This window comes from Vanellus vanellus (genome assembly GCF_965231255.1).
Source record: "Vanellus vanellus genome assembly, chromosome: 1".
Lineage (NCBI taxonomy): Eukaryota > Metazoa > Chordata > Aves > Charadriiformes > Charadriidae > Vanellus > Vanellus vanellus.
The window spans coordinates 157117095-157141102 of record NC_138905.1 but is presented as its reverse complement, the minus strand read 5'-3'; the positions used below and the strand labels follow the sequence as shown (position 1 = coordinate 157141102).

General features: G+C 38.0%; 1 protein-coding gene across 1 annotated transcript in view; it reads left to right on the top strand.

Annotated features, from left to right (window-relative positions):
- Window positions 1-24008, top strand: part of MYO16 (myosin XVI) — a gene marked incomplete at both ends in the record, with an annotated part of 331914 nt that overhangs the window by 267251 nt on the left and 40655 nt on the right. Inside the window, 5 exon segments of the mRNA XM_082498511.1 lie at window positions 1567-1672; window positions 13217-13307; window positions 17973-18219; window positions 20065-20372; window positions 22183-23385. Coding sequence (XP_082354637.1) covers window positions 1567-1672; window positions 13217-13307; window positions 17973-18219; window positions 20065-20372; window positions 22183-23385 — 1955 coding nt within the window.

Genomic DNA, 24008 nt, shown 5'->3' with positions numbered 1-24008 from the left:
ACAAACATCTTTGTGCCCGTACAACCAGTTGAGCTATTGGGAAAGTAGGATCCACAGTTTTCTACAGCTAATCTGGAGTGTTAGACTCACTAAAAGGATCCTTGGTGAAGTTTTGGCCCCTTCTTACCAGCCTTCCTCCAAACAATTCCTGGGCACAATTTGGGAATTAAGACAGGCTAGTGACCAGTCCCAGAAGGCAACTTCAATGTGGCTACACTGTATTGACATAGCAGGATACTTAATAAATAGACAGGCTGGGGGGTTGTGGGTTTTTTTTTGTTTTGGTTTTGGTTTTGTTTTTCCAGATGGTTTGTATGCCAGAAGAATAATCCCTCTCACATTTCATTTACTAGTATAGGGTCAGCCATGGAGTCCCCAGCAGGACTGCTACCAGACCAGACAGCATCTCCAGGCTGCAGAAGCTGAGATACCCAAGGGTCTGTGCAGCTCCAGGAAACTAGAAATCTAGCTGAAATTTGGCCTTAGAGCAGTTTGTCTGCAGATGTTGCTCCAGCTCCTGGGACCATTGATGTCCCTGAAGTCATTCCAGCCCTGCAGCTTTGCCTGCCATGGTCTGTGTGAGTGGTCCCAGGATAGCACAATTTTGGGTTGCACCAGAGCTATAGGTGAACTCAGCTGTTAAGGAACCAAGTAAATAAAATGTCAGGAAATGTAGTTAGCCTGCAAACTTCAAAACTTACCCCTGTTTAATCAAAAGTGACACGTTTCCAAAATCTTTCCTTTTCAAAAACTTGCATTTTATAATGAAAAAGCACTCCAGCTCATGACATCCAGCCAGATCTAGACTGAGGAATACCTTCAAGAAAGTATAGTAATAATATGAAGCATCAAGATGTATAAAATTCATCGGGTTCTTTAGTAATATGTTGTAATTAGTCCACAGTTAAAATTTGAATTTTATACTTTATTTGAATTTGTATGACTTAAGTTTCCTACATTAGTTCTTTTATCTGGTATATCAAAGAGCCCTTTAATATCTAGCATTTTCTGGTTTGAAGGTACTCAATGCTGTAATCAAGTCTCCTTTTTATCTTCTTTCCAATAATGTAAACTGATCAAGTTCCTTAAAGTCTCTTTGCTATAAGACTTTTTGTTCAAAATGAAAAAAAAAAATCTTTCAGACTGATGGAAAACATTTTTATCAATGTCACTTTCTTATGAATTACTCCTTAATAGGCGTATGTCATATGACACATACTGAAAAAATATTTTCCTCCTTTCACTGACCGGATTCAGTACCAATGAAATCGGTTGGTGAGGCTTTGCATTTTCTGCATTGATTTTCAGTGAGGCATCCAAAGAACTGACAGGAAGCAAATCTGGGTTTTAAGCACTACTTGTCCCACGCTGTTATTAACCAAGGTCATGTCTAATAATGCAAAGATATAAAAGTGATTGGCTGTCTTGTTTTCTTCACCCTTAGCAGAATCCTAAGCTTCCAGTTCAGATATCAACGATCTGAGAGTGAAAGGAAAACTAACAATGTCTGCAAAGACATCAGCCAGGCCAACATTAGAGTAACTCTACTTCTGCTGATTTTTCTAGGTATAAAGATTTGGCTGATACAGCTGCAGGAGAGAAGAAGAAATTGTCTGCCAAGGAGAGATGTCGTCTTGTTCTTCAGCAGTGTAAATTACAAGGCTGGCAGGTTTGTGATCTACAAAGCAATTAAAATATCATTCTTTAAACAAGCTAGCTGAGTCATTTCCATTGTGGCAAGCCACCAGATCCTTTGCAGCAGTATATTCTTCTGACATTTAATATATGCTTTGGGATAGAATCAAACTGATTTTCTGAGTTTTCTAGCGTATGAGTAGCTGTGATCATTGAGTCAAAAAATCAGTGTATTCTTGTGGGAAGGAAAAGATTTCAATTAAGCGTGTACACTGTTTAAATTTGCATCCAGGTTTTCAAAGGTATCTGGTGCGCACTTTTTAGTTGTTGAATGGTTTCTGAATTACAAAAAAAAAAAAAAAACCCTGCACATTTTCTTTATGTAAAATCCTGTACTAAATGCTATACAGTCATAATAGGGGAGACCCACACCAACTGCTTAGGACTTCCCGTATGGTCAATACCTTTGTAGGCAACAGAATGCTGATTCAGAGATAGATCAAAGTACCTAAGGTTGCTGTACATCAAATAAAGTGGGGGGGGGGGGGGGGGCGGGGAAGCCAAACACTGACCAGGAAGCTTTCAACTTCCTATCCCATCTCCTTACCCTTTTTATACCCTAATTAATCCCCACCACTGTGAGGATTGCAAGGTGGATGTCTCCATTTGCCCAAAATACTCAGTCATCTCCTTTGGGTAGGTTTGTAATTGAGCAAGACGGATTGCTTTGACATACGCAGTTTCTAAAGAAGATGGTGTTTCCTTGCGCACTGTATAAGCTATTGTACAGAAAGGAAGCTTTCTGTGACTTAATGTGTAGAGCATTCTCTCAGGCAGTGTGAGCTTCAGATTCAGGTCTTTTCCCAGCCTAGGAGGACTGAAATCTATTCCACAAGAGAACATCCAGACCAGTTTCAGGGAAAAGTATGAAGTTTAGGGACTGTATGGTGGTTAGGGCACTCCTATAGTCTTCTGGAACATTAGTTTAAAGGAAGGGATTGACATAGACCTAATTCGTGCACAACCTCTAAGCATTAAGATGCCCAGAAATAGTTTCTGCAACTGTTTATGAAGAACAAGGACTGTGTTGAACTTTGTGCTATGGGTGTTTCTCAGTGGCCCAGATTCCTCATTTATAACAGGAAAAAAGGTAGACCTCCCACTAGGTCGGAGTGCACATGCATGATCACCTGCACTCGGACACATAAGAAGATTTTTCTTTGGTCAAAATACTCTTCAAGTCCCTTTTTAGTCACAAAAGTAAGCAGTGGGCACATATAGTCCTACTCCCTCAACAGCAAAGAGCTAAAGGATGGACCCTGAAAGATATAACATTATTAAAACAGATTTGCTTTCCTTACTCAGGTTTCTTAAGTCAGCTCTGGGGTGTACCTGCATCCTTGCCGCAAGGTTCCCTATAAAAAGCAGCCATTAATATCTAGAAGCTGTACCTTCATTTACAAGTACCTGGAGCCGACAGTACCACTAACTCAGAACTTGTGTGGGGCTACAGGCTCGACAGTGGGCAAAAGCTGTGTAACAGAAATTGCATATTGTGCTCCGGTCACGAAACACAGAGCAGGATGCCTATGGAGTTTATTTCCCCAGGAGCCAGTGACAGCATTGCAGGCTGAAAAAAAGCAACTGACCACCACTGAAAGCCTCCAGCTCGTGCCTAGTGATTCTGTAGTGATTGGTGTTTGAAAACAAACACAAAACCTTGAAAGACAAAAACGTAAAAAGGAAATTGCAAAACAGAATCTCTCCATCATGCAGGGGACTGAAGCTTGTGATCGCAAAAAGATTTTAGACGTTCTGACTCCAGAATCTCATTGACACCAGGAGAAGTCAGGTGTGCAAAACTACAGCCGTGCATAATGCATTGTCTTTCAAACCAGAAAGGAACAAAACTCTTAAGAGATGCTGATAGGTTAAATGGAATAGAAGGGTTTGGGGGTGAGAGTTATACCATTGTCACTCAGTGACTAAGAAACACATGGCAACAGACTAAGCTGAAAGCAACAGGATCTGAAAAAATGAGTGACCTTCTCCTTACACCTTTTTCAAGCCACAGAGAGCTATGACAAACAGATGGAAAAATTATAATTCTCATCTCTAGGAGAAAATTCACTCCGAGTCCAATTTTTTACAGACAAATGCCCACTAAGTAGAAGCTTGACACCAACACATTTTGTACAGGTGATACAAAACCATATACCCAACTACCAGCAGTGGTGACTAATGTCTGTGTCACATAATCGCTCTCGCTCAATTATCTTTTTGATTCATTTGACTAATCATGAAAGTTGAACTTTAAATAACAACCTAAATGAAGAAGCTTATACAATCTGCAGTTGTCATGGGTGCCCTCCTCTATGCTTTTACAGCAAAGGACTCTGAAAAAAAAAAAAAAAAAAAAAACAAAACAGGAGAAGGAGGGGAAAAAAAGGGAAGGAAAAGAGGAATTAGGAACCCAGGATGATGTTCAGATAGCAAAGCCAGAGGAAGAGTCATCTGTAGTCCCTCATTAAAAATCATCAAAGTAGGGGGTTGCACATATAACCAGTTTATTCAGCCACTGTTGCCATCAGTAACTACTTCAAATGAGTCACTGCTGGAACTGAAAATCTATTTGATGCAGGGGTTCATGAATAAGTCAAAAAATGTCTTCCCCAACACCGTTACCTGCACTTCCCTGAAGCGCTGTTGCAGATTCAGGTAGATAAATTGACCGAAACAAAAAAATATATATCTAAAATATCCACATCAAAGACAACAAAGTTTAGGAGAAAGAAACGCATACAAAATCAACCTCCTGCTTATATGTCATCACCAGAGGATGTGGTTGCCAATAAACTCCCTAGGAGAGGGGGGAAAAAAAGATCTGGACTTTATAGCTGAGTGAATCTGAATGATACTTTAACTTCCTTCTGATCATGTACCTTACCATCCCATCTTATGAAAAGTGATATTAACTTGGGGGAGGGGAAAGTAAATCTCTGAAGCGACAGCCCAAAAATGAGTAAAGAAAATGGTTTCTTTGTATTTATTTCCTGCCTGACAATTTATCTTGTCTTTCTCTCATAAGTTGTGTTTGGAGAGTGTTTTATTAACCAACAAAACGACAAAACCCAGAGCCTACTCGCAGAACAAATTCTTTCTCCTTTTGTAAATACTGCAGTCTGTTTAAAACTGGAGGACAAGTGAAGAAGATCCAATACCAGAATCCAATTTTGGTTTATTTTCTACTGTTTAGTAGAGCATAAGAGCAAACACAATAAGCTAGCCAACGTCTGGTGCTTGATTCAGCAGCTTCTGTGTTAGAAGAAAGTATTTATTAGGGAAGTGTTGATAGGTTTATGAGATGTTGCTGCTACTTGGGTAAGCTGAGCTAGAGATAACTAAACCAGGACAATAAAATAGCTCTTTCATTGAAGCTGGCATACCCTGCAGTTTCAGTCATGCACTTAGCTGAACTACTGAAATTATAAAAGTGCAGAATGACTAATGAAAGGCAGGTTTTGCATCCTGACTCTGTGCGCAGCCTAGATAAGGCGTTCTTTCAGCTTGAATACATACTTGATCATGACAAGCTTAGCTAGGTAGTTAGCTAGCTTAGCTAGTTGCTGTGACTTCAGAGCTCACCCGAGGTAAGAGAAAATCAGATTTCTAAATCAAAACAAACCATTCCTACTCCAGATAGAGTGAAAGTAATAGGCTCGTTTAACCCCTGGAGAAGGCAGTGAGTTTTGCTATTAATGTTAGAAAGAGCAAGATGATATATAGTAACTTTAGAGTCAAATTGAGTGGTAGTACTGGCTGCTCCACGTAAAGCAGAAGAAAATCCTGCCCTCCAGAAGACCTGAAGGCCTTCATATTAGGAAACCCGCATTTTCCATGCTGTGTTCATCTATTGACATGCAGTCATGTATTAGCTAAGCAAACCCTACCGTCCCGATAGCATGACTAGCTTGCAAACATTATCATGCTCTGGGAGAAGTACGGGGCACAAACAGTCCTTGGCTTTTCCTACTGACATAAGAAAACTTTCATTTGTTTGGATTATCATTCCTCACACTGTTAAGCTTGCAAATATAAATTCAATAAAGGAGAGTTAGCTCACAGCTTACTGGGCTTTCTCATCAAAACTTGGAGCTTTGCATTCTGTTTAGCTAGGGTCAGCTAAGGTCTGCAATTAACCCTTCGCAGTTACTTCAGATGGCGCTTGCTGAAATGCAAACAACTGGTATTATACCAGAAGTAAAACAAAACGTCAATTTAATTTGCTCTTACTATACAGTGCAGCTGTTACGTACAAATGCCCCAAAGGCCAGACTTCACTAAAAGTGAATCTTTCAACCTTTGACTGCTGGAAACGCTTGCCTGGTTAAAAGATAGGAATCCTTAAAAATGGGTAATAAAAGCTTTGTCTTAGTTTATCTTTCCAGTTTTTAGCCTGTTTCTTCTAATCCACAATGTTTCCTTCTTATCAGTAGCCTTGAATTCTGAACACAAGAGATGGCTCATTTTTGAAAGAGTAAGACAAGTCTTAACTTTGAATGGGATGATCCAAAAGTACGTCAGGTATGAAATAAGCAGTACAGGAAAGTCAGTCAGAATGTTTTTGTGAAGCTGCAAATCAGCATCAGGGAGCTGCATGAGATAGATACTGCATTAGTACCGGTTCACATTTTTACAGCTACAGACACTGCTAGAGTTGTTCCAGGAGCCTGCAGTGTTCCTGGAGAAATCATCCTCACCAGTGTGGAGCTGTCTTATTAAACTTCTTCCACTCAGAAAGAATGTTGAAACAGAGAATAAGCTCTCAATAAAGGGAAATGCCAGAAGTCCATCTAGAGTTTTTAAACAGGCTGCCACTCTGGAGACATTCAAAACCCGCCTGGATGCCGTCCTGTGCAACCTGCTGTAGGTGCCCTGCTCGGGCAGGGGAGTCGGACTAGATGGTCTCCAGAGGTGCCTTCCAACCCTGACCATTCTGTGATTCTGTGAAATTCTTCTAGCACTTCTAGAACTGCAGAAGGAAAATTAAGAGTCAGATCCACAGGTCTTACCAATCACAATGAGAACCGTATTTTATTACTGACCTACAGGTGTTTCATTTATCGGACTTGATACAGCTGTCTTTAACTATTTTATTGTTTCAATATATTATTGTATGATAGCATACCAGGGACCTTTTTGGGAAAAGTATATTTATGATTAAACAGAAGAGTGTAGAAATAAGTGGCATACATGTGTTAATTGTATGCTTAGTTCAGAGAGATTTTAAGTTGTTTTTTAAACAGAACTGTTTATTTTGGCTTAAAATGAAAATGGTTATGCTATATTGAAATACGAATTGCCTTGTACATGTTATGATAAAGTACTAGAGTACTTTGGAAGCAATGCAATATATAAGGGATTCTTAACTCTTTTTTTTTCCCTTGAGTAGGAAAACTGAGTACTCATAAATTGTATACCAGTTTATTCATTTGTCATTTAGTAATTTTAACTGTGCTGGAAGTCAATGTTCCTTTTTGGTTTGAATATCTTATTCTAAGAGTCAATTTTCTTTTAGGCAATTTTAAAATTAAGTAAATTATGAAGATCATATTTTAAAAAATGTACCAGGAGGAGTTTCCAGACTAACGGTAAATGATTAGAACACCAGTGTCTATATTTCGTTCATATTTTGAATTATGTCAGCAAAATTACATTGTCCCATTATATCTTTGTCCTATTATAACATCCCATTATATTCTTGGAAGTAATTTGCTAGTAGCAGGAATGGCCACAGAGTAAGTTTGGACCTCACTAGTACTGCCGAATGGCTGGCCTGGGCCCACCACCACCTGCAATCTTTCTCAGCAGATATTTTGTGCCACACAATACAAGTTCATCCTATCCCTTTGGCCAGAGAATAGGATGGATGGTTCACTTTAACCTCAGAACACTCAGAAGCTCTCAGTCTTTCAACACAGAACTCTTTTTTTTTTGTTCTTATTTCTTTTTTTCCCTCTATAATATATTCCTCCCTCTCCCTGTCCACATTTCACAGTTTGCTTATGATTATTAGTCTTGCAAACTTCATTTTCTTTCTGATATCTTTTCCATCCAGATCTCTCACATCTGGATTCCAAGTCTCCCTCTCTTTCTTTCTAACTTAGAGTTGACTTTCTTCATTTGCATCTTTCTTGAGACTTTTCTCGTTTGCTTTGCTTTTATTTTATTTTCTAGACACTTCACTTCATATTTGGTCCACGTGTTCATCTCTTATTTGTATGGGTCTATTTTTCCGGTCTCCTACATCAGGGTTTACTTTCTCTGCCATTGCTGTCTCTGTTGCCTATATTTCTCAGCTCACGCAGAGACACTTTCATACTGTTTCTATTGGTGCCATGTCTTTTTCTAGAATTTTGAAAACCTAGAATGGTAGGTCCAGTAAATACAGAGACCTCATAAGATAAAACTGGGGTAGGCTTTCCCCCCCTGAGTATTTCTTACATGCATTTTATATTTCGTGATCACTTCCATACCTGTAGAGCAGTCCTTTTTGCCACCTCACGAGTGCAAAGAGCTATGAGGTTTGTGCAGTTTTTGGAGAAGGAACGACCATTTTCCTGCCCTTTCCCCGAGAGCTGAATGACAGTTTTTCTCCCTAAAGTTCAACTCCTGACAAGTGCTTACATAAATGCTTAATGTCACTTGCATGAATACTGGACTACTCACATACTTTATATTAAGGCCATACATAAGCTGTGCTAAACTGTGAGTTTATTCAGTATGTACCACGGTGCAAGGTCACTAGTTCACCAGAGACAAAGGAAGACTCTTAAAACGTGTGAAGAAAAGCTAACAAATAAAGCAGAGAGGGTAAGCCTTTAAAAATAACTTTTCAGTCCTTGTAAAAGATCAGTACCCTGTAAATGTGTTTGTCGTTACAATATTTTTGCAGACATGTACACTGCAAAAAGACACATTTTACAATAGTTTTAGGTTTTTTTCTACATTTCATTAATGCACTGTGAAAATGTGTGTCATTGTGTAAAATATCATTAGATTATAGTTCTCTGTCTTTTGTAGGTAGCTATTTTGAAAGTACTGCCAGAAACATACAGCACTCCCACAAATTGCCTTTTTTAAACTAAAGAACAGCTTTACAGATTCCCTTGACACCTATTAAGTATGAGCTAATACTGCCTCCATGCCACCTACACACCATCTCAGCATCCATTCCGTAGTTTTGAATGTCTGTACTTCTACATCCTACACCTTTTCTGTAAAAAAAAAAAAAAAAAAAAAAGAAAGAAAAGAAAAAAGAAGAAAGAGAGAAAGAACAGCTCCCTCCCATCCTTTCTTCTTCCTCCCAGGAAAAAAAAAGGAGGCCTGTAGCAGTAATTGAAGCTTTGGTAGTCATCAATGACAATTTTACTTAATCTTTAAAAAAATGTGTCATTTGAAAAATAACATTTAAAACCCTAATGCTTTTCTAATTAAAATAACGATGACTGTAATTCACAGATGGTTTACTTTTACAGTAGTCTGAATGACATTAAAATTTCAGACTCAGATGAGAGCACTTTGTAGTCCAGAAAGTATTGAAAAGTGAGTGCTTTAGAGGAAGAACATTTTAACCTTTTTTTCCCCTAGGCACGCAGGAAGCATTTTGTGATTAGAGAAAAGACCAGAATGAAGACAAGTGGCAGCCTCAAAAACCCTTTTGATATCTGGCATATGAAATTCCAACATTTTTTAGCATTATTGCTTTTACTGAACACCAGAACTGTAACAGAGGGCAGTGAGACTAGTTTATTCTCAGTCAGATTTAGCTTGAAGACTGAGCAACAGAGATTTCCAGCCATGTTAACATAATCAAATGTGTTATAGCAGTTTCTTCTATACATGTCTAGAGCTCTGCTCTCAATAGAACTAGCATATGATGTAAAATCTATAAATAGCTTTTATCCAAATGTAAAAATGAATTTGTATTGACATTTTGTATTCCTTCATTCACTTAAAAATTGTAGCAAGCTTCTACTAATGAAGTTCTTCGCATAAGTGATGCCACAATAACTCCGTTTATATTGTTCCTAGTGTGTAGGATGAGAGAGAAGAGCACTAATGCTTCGCATGTCCCCTAGCTGGCTTTGTGACTCTACAATCACAGAATCACAGGATGGTAGGGGTTGGATGGGATCCTCGGAGATCATCTAGTCCAACCCCCCCTGCCCGCCAAAGCAGGTTCACCTTGAGCAGGTTGGACAGGAATACATCCAGGTGGGTTTTGAATATCTCCAGAGAAGGAGACTCCAGAACCTATCTGGGCAGCCTGTTCAGGGCTCTGTCACCCTCAAAGTACAGAATGCCAGACACTTGTAGCTTATCTGACTGTAAGTTTAAGCAGTTGTCTTGACTGTGATTTTGTGACTGCACACTGCAAAATAAATTGCAACTCAATGTTTAGTTAAGTTACACATTTGGAACATGGACTAGATGTTATGAAACTAGGTGAGAATAGGGTTGTTAATTTTGCCACGGGCATTGCTGGTAACCAGGGCTTTTTTAAGGTTTCAAAATGTAACTTGTAATCTTTTCTACTGTCAGAATGCCATAATATTGTCCTAGTAGAGAGGAATATTTAGAGACTTCCAGTGAGGACGAGGAGAAACAACCATTCTGAGGAATGGAGGGAAAGAGGCAGAAATGAGGAAAAAGTGGATGATTTGGCATAGACCCGGGGGGGAAGGCTCCAATGTGATGTAGAGGCTTTGTGAAAAGGAAAATGCAATCAGAGTAGAAGAATATAATTTTTGATTTTGTTAAGTGTTTCTATCCAGGCTTTGGTTGTCTGAGAGCTACTCAGATACAAATGGTAATTATAATAACTACATGATAATTTAATTACAGTTAACAATACGAATAATAATTCAGTTACTTTTATAGAAGAATTCTGGATTTCAGGTGATGTGAGCAAGAAGATGGAGGATTTAGTAACCAAAGTTGGCAATAAGGGAAGTTCAATACGTGTTTTGACAAGATGGATAGAAAAAAGAGTTGTTTGATGAGCAGTTATTAAAGAATTGACAGAGTTTAGTGACAGAGTGGATGTGGTGGGAGGAGTCAAGGTGGAGTTCTGATGTCCTGGAATAAAGCTGAAGGCACCAAAATAGAATACTTGTTGGGAAAAGAGGAGAAAATTGACATGGTTTGCTGGGTAAACATGAAAAGTTTGCTTGTTCATGGTACAGGATTAGATTTCTAAAAGAGAAGCAAATGTAAACAGAAAAAGGAAGTAGCTGACCTCTTTTTCTTAGAACTTTTTAATGAGATAAGGAGGAAAAGAAGTGGGGACAAAAGGAAAGATTCCTGAGGAAATTTAGCAAGCCCTGGGCAAGAAGAAGATTCCAGAACAGATGATGGATGAAGAAGGAAGTCAGAGTGCTAAGACAACCGGGCAAAGAGAGAATTTTGAAAGCATAGGAAGAAAAGTGAAAGGTTTTGGTGGAAGTCACCGGTCAAGACAATGAGGATTAGACTATGTCCCTAAGAGCAGAGTATAAAAGCACAAGAAGATCTCAGTGAGATTGCCTCAGATGAACATGAAGTCAAAAATTCGAAGGCATTACTGAAGATAGTCTATCAAGTAAATATAAAACCATCATTTTAGCAGGGTAGCTACCAGCGTAGAAACAGGATCTACAAAAAGGTAATATTGTTCTGGAATAATGATTCTAATTTGTAAACAGAATGATTATTCCAGAATAGATGGCCTGAATGGGGGGGGCTACTCTGGAATAGCTAAGTTATTCTAGAATTTCTGTAGCTGCACCGTTTTCAAAAAGATCTGTTCCAGGCATTTTCCACCATGCAAGGAAAGCCCGTTTCCTATTTATGAGTTTGTACAATGGCAAGACAGGTAAAAAGTGGGTTTTATCACCTTGCCTTCACGTACTTTGCAATAACACAAAAAGCCTGTTTTACTGGGAAAAGAGATACTAGCAGAAAAAAAAAACCCAAACAACTTAGAAAGCATTGTAATTTTGTCATTTGAGTGCATTTGATTTTAACTAGAAGTCTAACAGTTGCACCATCATTTTCTGTCAGCTCAAGCTTCAGAATCAGAGACATTTAAAAACATTTGGTTTAAACCAGTTTCTCTCTAGAGTAGAGCAAAGGGAAGCCAAGGGACAAAAGTATGCCCCAGTCATTTCTGAATTTTGTTAACAGAGTTTAGACATGATATATATGTTCTGGCTTTCTGTAGTTCATCACTATCAGTGGTGTACATCTGACAGTAGTGTTTGGTTTAAAACCAATTGGTTGAAAAGGTGTAACAACCTCCCTGATACCTCTGTCCCCGATCTATACTAAAAAACCAACAGTGGAGTAGGATGGTGCAATGAAAAGAGATTGAGCTTGTGAGCTGCAAACAAACAAGACTTGGAATGGAGTTCTGCAACTTCAATCAGACTTACATTAATTAATCAGAATGCCTATTAGCCATAAATTAATCGCTAGACAGAAGCTACAATCTTCACAGGATAGCACAGTTCTCTGGTACTGGTCCTTTTAGTTCTAAGGAGTGAAGGAAAGTTTCTTCTACAGAATTCCTGAGAAGAAAATGGTATAAAAAGCCCATTATTTATCCAATTTTTTTAGTTACATACTGTTCGTAGAGTAGCTTTTTTGTGTGTTGTGGTTTTTTTAAAGGCTATTAGAAAGGAATGCTTTTGAGGATTCTACAGAGAAGAATTTTTAAGGATTGTTTCAGCGTGTTCAGAAGGTATCAAAAGGAAGGTGTTTTCTTTTGGTCTGACTAGCTAAATTTTTCCATAAAGGGGGAAGAGCATCTAATAATTGGTATTAAGACCCTCAAGAACGAGATGAGTTAAACCAAGCAACTAGTCACCACCAGAATAAGCTCATACACTCAGTCAATACTTAAGGAGATTATTTTTCACAAATGAGTCCCTCTGACTTCTTAGGCGTGATTCGAAAAGGAGACCTGCAGAACAGCTTCAGCAGGCAAGCCTGGGAACTAGGATTCGTAATTTTGCTGGACATTAGGAATCATTCTCACTAATAGCAGTGAGTTTCTCCCATCCTCCAGCTCGGACTAAATTCATCCTGTTGCACAGATGACAGCTATCTGTTACCATTTTCTGCTCCACGTGGGTTTATGGCTTTCTTCTTTCTCCTTGCCCACATCCCCAAGTTTTATGAAAGCTAAACCTTATTTTCTGTTACATTGTCTAACATACTAATGTAATTATATTCAGAATGCTTTTTTTTTTTCCAACCTGCATTTAATTTGAAGATTGTGGTATTTGTCCTGGATGGTTTTGGAACTGAAGGGGGACTGTGTGTCTGACAACTTGCTCGTCCTTTTCAAATATATCTTTTATTCAACCAAGTGATACTACCTCTCTGTAGAAGTATTTGGATTGTACTTTTCTGAAATTGCAGATCTCATCTCAACCCTTAGCTGGATTGTATACATACTATTGTTATTTACCTGTCATCGTTTTGGCCTTTTTTGTTGATGGTGAAGGTTTCCCTGCTGTTTGTATTCTAGATAGGAGTCCGAAAAGTGTTTCTTAAGTACTGGCAAGCTGACCATCTCAACGATTTGTGCCTTCAGCTTCAAAAGAAAATTATAACCTGCCAAAAAGGTAACAATTACAGAAGAAGTATTCCTGAGCTGTCACTTTATACGCTGAGCAGAATATTGCATAGCAGAAAAATTTTCTCCTCCTTGAATGGTGGTTGTGTTTTATACATTGCCTTACAGACATATTTCCAGCTAACTACTTATACAGATTTTTTGAGATGATATTGACGTTGGTCATGCTTGTACTTTCTGCCTGTCAAACATAATTTTACGGCAAACTGTTGACTGTAATTAAAACTTAGGGATCTTGAATATTTCCTTTGTAAAGTATGTTCAGTGATTTTTCAAGGCATTAATATCACCTTTAACTTCTTCTGCGAATCAGCATAACAATGATACAAAATTGCAATGTGTTAAAATATATCGACAGTGAATACAAAGCTAATAATTTAATATGTTTATCCCCTTTTCTTACAGCTTTCATATTTGACTGCTAGTTTTTTATGTTTTGGCATTTTCTCCCCCTTTTTATGGCTGCATTTTTACTAAGGTCACACTGACATTTTTTGGCACATTTTTAAAAGGAGGTATTATCCACTGCCTCCTGATTTCCTGTTACTTCTGTTCCATTTCCTATCAAAATCTCAAATAACTGCTGAAAATGTGAATATTGCTTTGTTTGGAGAAGCTTCCTTCACATAATGCATTATTTATCTAATTGGCTGATGTCTGCAACAATTCCCATTGTCACCTTTTTAACGGAAATTAAAAAGACAAAGATTTATCTTGCTTTTTTTAGTCAGATACCTAATATTGCATATAAGACTCTATAAACCCCTTTCATTTTAACTATCTGTTCTTCACTGTGAGGGTATCTATGGTAAAAAGAGGAAACCAAGAGAAAACTTGAAGCAAGTGGAATCAAAATCATGGCAGTTCAGGAATGAATGTGGAGGGTGACAGTTAACACAGGCCATAATTCGGCTGAGTGTATAACTTGTGCCTGATTTTTTGTGCGAATCAACCTGTTGTATTCACACATTTAGAAAAGCGACAGTGATTTATCCTCTTTCCCGTCTCGTGCTGACTTATCAAAGAAAGGAAACGTTTACCTTTCAGAGTCCAATTTGCACACAGGGTGCTTTAATATAACCCTACATCAAAACGTAAAACATCCTCAGATATGCCCATGGTTTGCAGAGGTAAAAGAACAGACATCTGCCAAACTCTGCCTGAAGAATGAAGATAATAGGTCTTCTTGGCTCCTTACAAAAATATTTCTCTTGATTTTGCTTCTATCCCTCCTTAATTAGGCTAACTTGAAAAGTCATTTTCACGAAAACTATGTGTTCAAAGCTTTTATCAAAGCTATCACTCATCTGCACGGTTTTTTGCGGTCTGGGAAGCCTGAGAAAATCAAGAACTTGCATGAATAAGGAGTAGCTATACATCCATTTGACTACATTAGCTCATCAAATAAGCTGCCCTTTGCAAACAAGTACAATTGTAAACTTGCAGAATTTGCATGCCAAAATGCTCTGGAAAGTTGGGAATAGCATAGGGTACCTGTGCATTGTTCTTACGTAATCCTAAAATTGGGATCCGTAGACCTTTAATCTGGGATGGTGATGTTTAGTGAGTAATGGTATTAGTCCTGCTGCATGTTCACATTTTTCTCCCATAATCTTTTGCATCCAGAGGACTTTGGAAGCTAAATCTATCTTGATAGTGTATTGACTAATAGCAAAACTAGTCAATAATTTCTGTATCAGGCTTAAAATGTATTATCATATACCCATATAAAGACTTAACTTAAAGGGAAATCAGGTCTTGTGTAAAATTCCTATCAACTGTTTTTACCTCATTCTTACTAGCAGTCCCTTCAGCATTCCCATAAATTTGGGCAAAAACAAAACAAAACAAACCAGATATGTCTTTTTTATTATCCTGAAAGTTAACTTATGCAGGCAAAGATAGGGGTCAATCTAAAGTGAAAGCATATGTAGAAACACTTCTTATTTAAAGACAGTGAGTTTGGGGACTTTGACGTTGTTTTTTTTTTACAGGTATGGGAATTATATAGGAAGTTTTGGCCTTATTGAATAAGTGAGAAAATTATTTGTACCTGTAGGAAGATCCATCATGCTGAAGTTCTTCCCTTAAAGTTCATGTAGATTAGGAATTAACTTCAATACATTGCATACACAATAGTTAATACATTTCTCTCATAACCCAGATCCATGGTCTACTTGAATTTCAATTATTCTGATCTTTATCCTTAGATGAACTGTAAAGAAGTAGATATTCTTCTGCCCTGTGGGTGCTAACCTCAATTATTTTAATTTGCATAAGTGAGAATTATTTTAGATCTACATAAATGAGGAGCAAGTTCAGAAGACAATCTTAGTACCCATACATTAGTAGATGAAACTGAGCAGGAAAGGTCTAGGAGATGACAAGTTCCTTTCGCAGCAGTTTTTGAGGTTATGCAATTGTTTTTTTCTTCTGTGTTGAACTGAAGACAAAATCTTTCAAATGTTCTCATAGAGAAGGAAATGCAGTGAAATGTCCATATTCTAATGAAAGCCTGAGCTACTCAGTTCCTGAAAATGTGTGCAAAAGAGAAGAGAACGGTCTGCCAACCGTTCCTGACTCAACTTTGTTGAATGTTTCTTCAAAATATCTCAATTTTGATGAAAATATATGGTTCAGAGGAGCTGTACAGTCTCTAAATGCTACATCTAACTCTACTGGATATCATTTTACTGTACCATCCTAGCAGGCTACTCTGTGTTGTTCATGCCTGCTAACGATCCTACCAGAGCACTCACCTCTTTATTTCCTTTTCCTAACCAACCTTAGTGGTGTTACTGACCCTTTTACCCTTTTTTTTTTTTTTTTTTTTTTGGCAAGGTAAAAGTACACACATACACACACGCTTGTAAAAATGTTACTTTAAAATAAAGCCTTTTTTCCAAAGTCATCCAGGTTTTGATGTTTAACCAGTTGTCAAATACCCTATTTGCTCTGCAACAGATAAGTTTAAAGAAAATACTGGAAGTGAGGGAACAATTTTTTATTATTAAGCTCTTTTGAATTTTTCATACGTGTGAGCGGTGAACTCTGATAATGTTCTATGCGTGTATTCATTACCTTTGCAACAGCAACGTTATGAATTCAGACTCAGTAGCGCGTATATCCAATGTGAATACTCTCATAAAATTGTCAACAAATAACTGTACTATTAATTTCCTTTTCAACTAGATTGGGAAAGCGCAATAATGTTTCAGGGTTTAAACAAGTCAGATTTTATAGAATGTAACTAAAGGGATTGAAAATGGCATGGCTGGCTGTAATTATAAAAATGTAAACCTTCAAAGTTGTCCATTATAAATAATCTCAAAGTACCTGAACTTGAAAGTTTCCAAACTCAGTGGTTTGGAAAAATTAGAAAGGAGCAGTATTAGTATGTTAACATTTACCTTTCTTATATTTCATCAGCTGGGCATTGACCATCTCTAGAAAAAATCTTATTTTAAGTATCTAAACAAGGTCATAGAAGATGGTAGAAAATACTTTACATTGCCCTCTGGTTTAGCTGTTTACTATATTTAATAACATTTTACATTCGTAAAAGACTAATTGTGTCTTTCTCTGTTTACTTTTTTCCTTTAGATTAATTCAGCTTGACTCTTTGTCATTTCGTGTTGTTCTGCAGTGTTCCCAAGACTGAAACTTAATTACATTGTTAAAAAGGCCTAATGCATCTTATCATTTTCTTACCTTCCAGTCTTAATATTAACAATTTCAGTGTTTTCCCCCCAAATCAAGCCAACATCTTATACAGGCTATTGCCTGCTGACTTCACTTATAAAAAACTTTCAGTAACTAGAATGAGAGTAACCATAATAAGCAATGATGTTCAATCTATTTTTGATAGGTGTAAGTTGATGTACTAAAAATCAAAAATATTTCAGGCAACAGGCGAATAATTCTGAAACAGGTTCTTCCCTGTGAGGTACACAGCAGTTATTCCAGATATGGAAAGAATCAGGGTGTTGTGTGAAAAATAGGCCTATTAGATACATAAAGCTGATGCAATGCAGATGAAAATTTTCAACTGAAAAATGCAGACGTGATGTGACAGATACATTTGAGAAATCTGCATTAAATTTCTAATAAAATCTAATTGGTTTTGCTGAAAGGAAATGAGCAACAAAAGGTCTGTAAGTCTAATTAAAATATCTTGTGTCAGTTTTGATTTTTTTAGGTACACCAAAAATATTTAAAGCAGTTTTTTAAGTTGACCAGAAAGCAAACGATCAGTTAATTCCTACTACATTCAATGCAACAATGATTTTTTCAGGGTTTTATTTTGAAACCAATGATCTTTTGACCTTTGCAGTGTAAATGTATGCTTTCGCAATCTGTAGCAATCATTCGAGTTTCCATTTGTAATGTAATAAAGAATAAGATTCAGTGAAAGTAAACATTTTGAGTTGTGATAGCTCAAATTTATGAATTAATTTGCTGTCACTATTTCGTTCTGAGCACTGAGAGTTCCATTTTAGTTTGTCATTTATATGCCATCACATCTTTCGTTCTGTGTGAAACATTGACTGAACTTTTTGCTCATATTTACGGCAGACACACAGTAATATTCAGTTATTCACTAATTAATTAGTTGTCTTACTTTGGCTTATAATTTTTCCTTCTGTTATGGTAGTTGTAAGAGGATTTCTAGCTCGCCAGCGCTTGCTACAGAAGATGAGCATCAAACAGCAAGAGGTGACCTCAATCAAAAGCTTCTTGCAGAATGCTGAGGATATGGGTTTGAAAACATATGATGCCTTGGTCATTCAAAATGCTTCTGACATTGCCCGGGAAAATGACCGGCTCCGCAATGAGATGAACGCTGCTTACCACAGGGAAAAGTTAGAGGCTAGAAACAGACCAGAAGAAGGCCACAAAAGGTAAGATGAGGAAACGTCCACTGTGAAGAAAGAAAGCATTTCTTCAATTACAGTGATTTCCTTTCCTGCTTAGAACCTCACAGAAATGACTGACGGATTGCAAGAGGATTCTCAAGTATATACTCAACCCAAATAAATATTAGACACTATTTTTTTTCCTGTATATCAGGTAATTAAGTCTAGAAACTTAAGGACACCACTTATATCCTATTCAGGGGACAGTGACCTTTATAGAAACTTATTCAAGTCTCCAAGGCATCTATTTTTTACAGAAATATTTTTTCATTCTAAAATAAAAATATTGTAGTAGGACTTTCATCAAACCAAAAAAAAAAAAAAATCCTACAACTTAAAATTCCAACATTGGGAATTTGCCAAGATAATGAAAACATCCAGGAAGGTGTTAAAATGCCAATGAAGTCCGGACTAAGAAATCTTGTTTAGGGACTGAACTAGACAGGGTGATTGTGAGGGGGGTTCTTTCCTCTTATTTAAAAATAGGCAAATGTTTTTCGTTTAACCCCCATCACAGTTTTCAGGATCGCTACTTTACAAATACAGCAAATGCTGGAGGGGCTTTCCCTAAGAACTGAGTCCCTGATCTCTTTTCTCTCAGACACCTGAATGGGCAGAGGTAGCGTTTGCAGTTAATGGGCATGTGCCTATAGCAGGAATGTCTCTATAACTTGCTGGACATATAAATGTTTATTTTTCCACAGGAACTTAATTTTCATCCAGAATAACTCCCTTTGCTTTCATTGCTTTTGTCAGTGACTTTTATTAAAGTGAAAATGGCAGTGCATCTGCTTAATTAGCTCCAAATATCCCAGTGATTACATATTGAAGGAAATGCCTTTGTAGGAAAGACTGTAATTAAACATTACAGTGAAAACAAATTATCCACTGAGCACCATGCTTTCATCTTTAGCTATTCATTTACTACATGGGCAGCTGGCTATATCCTGTGCATGAATCCCAGCTCTGCTGGTGATTTGCCATGCAGAAATACAATTTGAAAAAACAAATGCTTGGAGATTCGTTTGTAAAATGATGCTATAGACATCTTCTATCTAAACATTACCACTCTAAGTTAAAAGGTTTTCAACGTTTTGATTTTTGGAGGAATAAAATGTTAGAAGGATTTTTGTTAAAAATCAGCTTGTTGGAAGCAGCTGATAAGCATCATTTCTCAATACGTATTGAAATAGCAAAAGAAAAGGAAAAATTAGAATAAGTAAAACTCCAAAACTGTAATTGAAATAACTAAACATAATGTCATAATTAATATTATTAAAATTATAACTAATAATTAAGCTTTAACAGGAAGATATATAGATATCTGGGTGCATTTGTTCAAGCAGCCAATGTAGCTGGTTAAAAAGGCCATCTAATATTTTAAAGATTTGCATTATCTAAATAGAATTTATAGTTGTCTTTTTAGAAAATAACGATAAAGGCGCAGCATTTGCTGCCTCAGTAACTTTCTATTAAAATGGATTTCCCTGAAATTATCATTCAGATTGAAACCCCAGCTTTTGATTGTGCGTAACAATCAAAGTGTGAACAATGCATTCAGTGAATGTCTGATCAACAATATGAAACTGCTTAAGGAAGGCTGCATTTGTGTGAAAAAGGGCCAGTGTCCTGATTTATCATGAAACAGGAAATGGAAGAAAGCTAGCAGCTTGCTCGGGATTTGTTTGTCGGAAGATTACTACACACATCCCCTCGACACAGTAGGGGAGTTGTGAGATTGTTTACCAAAAAGCTGTTGTTATGTTTGCATGAACAGGTTCATTGTCACCGCTTGAATAATGCATCTGGGCCTCTCTTCTGTGTTTTCAGAGCTGAAGACAAGGGTGGGAAGGTCTCCGAGGACAGCTTTGCCGGCTGTCGAACGCCTAAGCACTTTCATTCCAGCTCCGTCCCTGTCCCCATGGCAGTGGACGGCTTGGTACATTCTGCGGCTGGGTCATCCATCAGATCCCCCTCCCTGCACTCTGTGTTCAGCATGGACGATAGCAATAGCCTGCCATCACCAAGGAAACAGCCTCCTCCCAAACCAAAGAGGGACCCCAACACACGACTGAGCGCTTCCTACGAGGCTGTTAGCGCTTGCTTGTCGGCAGCTTCTAAGGAAGCCGCTAACGAAGGTTAGGCATAAAGGCAGAAACAGTTGCAAATGTTACTCTAGGTTATTGATTTATTCTTTTCACTTTGATCCTTTTAAACACAGTCAAGCGCCTTTGAAAAGTCCCGCTTCCCTGAAATATTTCAGTGGCAGTAAATAAAATCAGTCCATTTGTCATTGGTCTCCAAATCAGCAAATAATACTCACGTGTTTTAATTGTCTAGTTTGTCAACAACCAAAACCTATTTGCCGAACTCTCTCTGGAGACAAATGTTCTCTGTCAACTTGAGCTTTTCTACCCCACTGATCATTTTATTTCACCTTTTAAACTGTATGTTAGAATACCGTGCATCGCTAAAACAGAATGCTCAAATCTTGAATTTCACCAAGTTAAACATTAAACTTTCTCCTACTTTTTCTGTGTTCGCATGAATAACTTATGCATTCAGTGGTTTATGTTTGTGCCAAAACTTGCCTACAGTTACTTTCTTGTTTAGAACGAAAGCGCTATGAAAGTCCCAAAGTGTCTCAATGCATTATAGTGCATATAGAACGGTTTTGAGTTCAGTTGTTCTATTCTCCTTCACCCCTGAAATGAATGAGTAGTAGGTGAAGGGGGGCAATGCATTCTGCTTTTCCTTAATAAGCCTGACTTGTCATGCTTTGTGTAAAGGATCCTCTAGGCTTATCAGTGAAGATCCTTCAGGTTGGGTTGAAAGCTATGTATAACCATTCTCTAATCCTGCATAAAAGAGATGGAAACCTTTGCAGGTCCCCCTTGCAAAATAATTACTGTACTCTTGTCCAGTTCATTAGATGCAAGTCCATTTTTCTTAACCTCTTCCTTGCTCGTTCAGGCTCCATGTAAGGAGAGATGAACTGTGTCCATTATACGTTTAAACTAGTTTGGCTTAAGGAACTCTGTCATGGTTTCGGCTTTCGGTGCCCACGCCTTCAAAAAATGATTGATTTAATCAAAAAGCTATAGCACAGGTTTTTGAAAGAGTGACAATTTATATATGTATGTGTGGTCTTAACACTAACGCTTTTATACACTCATAAAACAACTTTGGAATTCTTCTCATGTGTATGAAACTATAGGGCCAGTTTCCCTGCCGTATACTCACCTTCGAAAAATTACGTCAGTTTCCTGAGTCTTTGTCCAAAACCAGCTCTGATTTGCACCACCTAATTTTGATCTTAAAAGACCAGTCACTTAGGTATCTAGTCTCTCTGCTCCGTATGTGCCTGGAGGCTGTGAAAAGACGTTTAGTTTAGCTGACTGTGTACTCAGTTGGGGAATTGCCCTTAGGCTACGGGATTTCCACTCCTGCAGTACAAAAGCAGAAGAGATAGGCATAATATCTGCCTATAATTAGAGTTTTATAGATATTACATTAAAGGGGGTTGCTTCAGTTACTGGCAATAACACGTGTGTCAAAGTAGCACCGTGCTGAAACTCCTAGTTAAAAGCCTGCCCCTCTCCCTTGGTGCAAAAGCAGTATCAAGCACATACTTCTATGTGTTACAGACCTTGCAGTGAACGTTGGGATTCAAAGGATATCTCCTCAGGTGTTAGTTCTCATCTTTTAGTGGCAGTAGAAAATACCAAAGCAGATTATATGCCCAGGTAGCAAAGGCTTGTGGTTTGGAAGCTGAAAGTTCTGCATTTCGGTTTTCATTTATATTTTTGACCGAATCCCTATGATGTTTGTCACTGCTGTTCATTGTAAAACTATATGGGCAACATTTGAAGGCTTCAAGTACTGGACCTGTGTAAGAAAAAACTGTCTTTGATCTGTTAATAACACAGACCTTTCTCACTTTCCTAGTACTGACCCGTCCAAGGCCACACAGTGATGACTATAGTACCATGAAAAAAATACCTCCCAGAAAACCAAAACGAAGTCCCAATACAAAACTTAGCGGCTCTTATGAAGAAATACCCGGCCAGAAGCCTGGGGATGTAAAACAGGCAAGCACAGTAGCTAAACCAGGCGGCTATGACACTGTGACAGTACAGGGAGCAGCTTCTGCTGATGGGCCACAACATGGCGTGTTGAGTCTCTATATGTCACAAGAAGAGGAGGAAAATGAGCCAGTCTATATTGAAATGGTAGGGAATGCAATGAAAAGCAGTTCTGCTGAAGCGGAAAGCCCAGAACAAGGAGAGTCGGTATATGAAGAAATGAAGTATTTTCTACCAGAAGAAGGAAGCAATGGTAGTGGAATAATACCAGTAGTGACTGGATCTCCTCCTGTGTTGTTTGAAAGCAAAAAAAATGTTAATGTTGAAGATGGAACATTGGACGGAAACAGTCAAGCAGCTTTGATCTACAAAGACTCATGTGACATTCCAGCCCCTTTCCCTAACTTGCTCCCCCACAGGCCACCACTTCTTGTGTTTCCTCCAACCCCTGTCACATGTTCACCTGCTTCTGATGAATCACCTCTAACACCACTAGAAGTCAAAAAGCTTCCTGTCTTGGAAACCAACCTAAAATACCCTGTGCAGTCAGAAGGCTCAAGTCCATTATCCCCACAGTACTCCAAAAGCCAGAAAGGGGAGAATGAAAGACCAGCATCTCCAGGCTTGGTTGTGTTCAATGTTTCCAGCAAAGTGACTCCTCCTTCCACACCACCTCCTCCTCTCCCACCCCCACCTCCTCCTGTACCACCTCCTATTTCTTACCGGGCTTCCACACATTTTGCATTTCCTCCAGAGACTTGTTCTAGTTTTCTGATTAATACAGGGAAACCAGGTACAAACTCAGACCTGTCAAAAGTACCTCAGAGACCAAGTCCTGCTCAGCTTGGATGCTCATCTTCTCCATTCTCCAAACTGCCTTACTCTCCAAAGGTGGCTAGAGCGGATCACAGGAAATTGAACTCAAATTCATCATCTTCATTTCCATACAGCCCTACAAACTCAAGGTCGTTGACCAGTCCCCTTGATGAGTTAACTAGCTTGTTCAACTCAGGACGGAGTGTGCTACGAAAATCTGCAGCAGGACGTAAGATCAGGGAGCCAGAAGGTAAGACAGATCTCTCTGCATCTCTATAGTGTACTAATTCTGCACCAAAAGTTTCTTATGTTGGAAGCTGGTAGAGTAGGTAAAAATACAAAACAAAATTGTCGTTTTTTTTTTTTTTAGGAAGATCTGTTGCAATTGTAAGAAACATATATAAAACACATTGCATATAAAAAGAACAGGTCTTCAGGTTTTCTCCGAGATGTCAACTTTTCTTTTACCAAAATGTTTATATGATACAAATTTAAATGGACTATTTTTAGCTTTCCAGCAGTCTCAGTAAAATAAACACAGATGTTACATCATGTGAAAATGAGTTTATGGTATCAATCTATAGAAATACTTTGAATGAAATATATGTCTGGTAGATAGCATGTACTTTAATTTGAAGTCTTTCTTTTAACGTTTCATTATTTCTTTTCCACGAAATTCTGAATTTAGTGATACAGCTGTTATTATTCTTCTAAATAAAGCTGAGACAGAGAGTCATGCAGCAAACTATATTTATCTCCCTTTTCTCTCCTTTTATTCTCACCTTTCCTGTCATTTACTTACCTGTATGTACATACCCAGAGATTACTTGGTGTCCTGGCTTTCTGGCATCTGGAGAACATCTTTTGTATCTC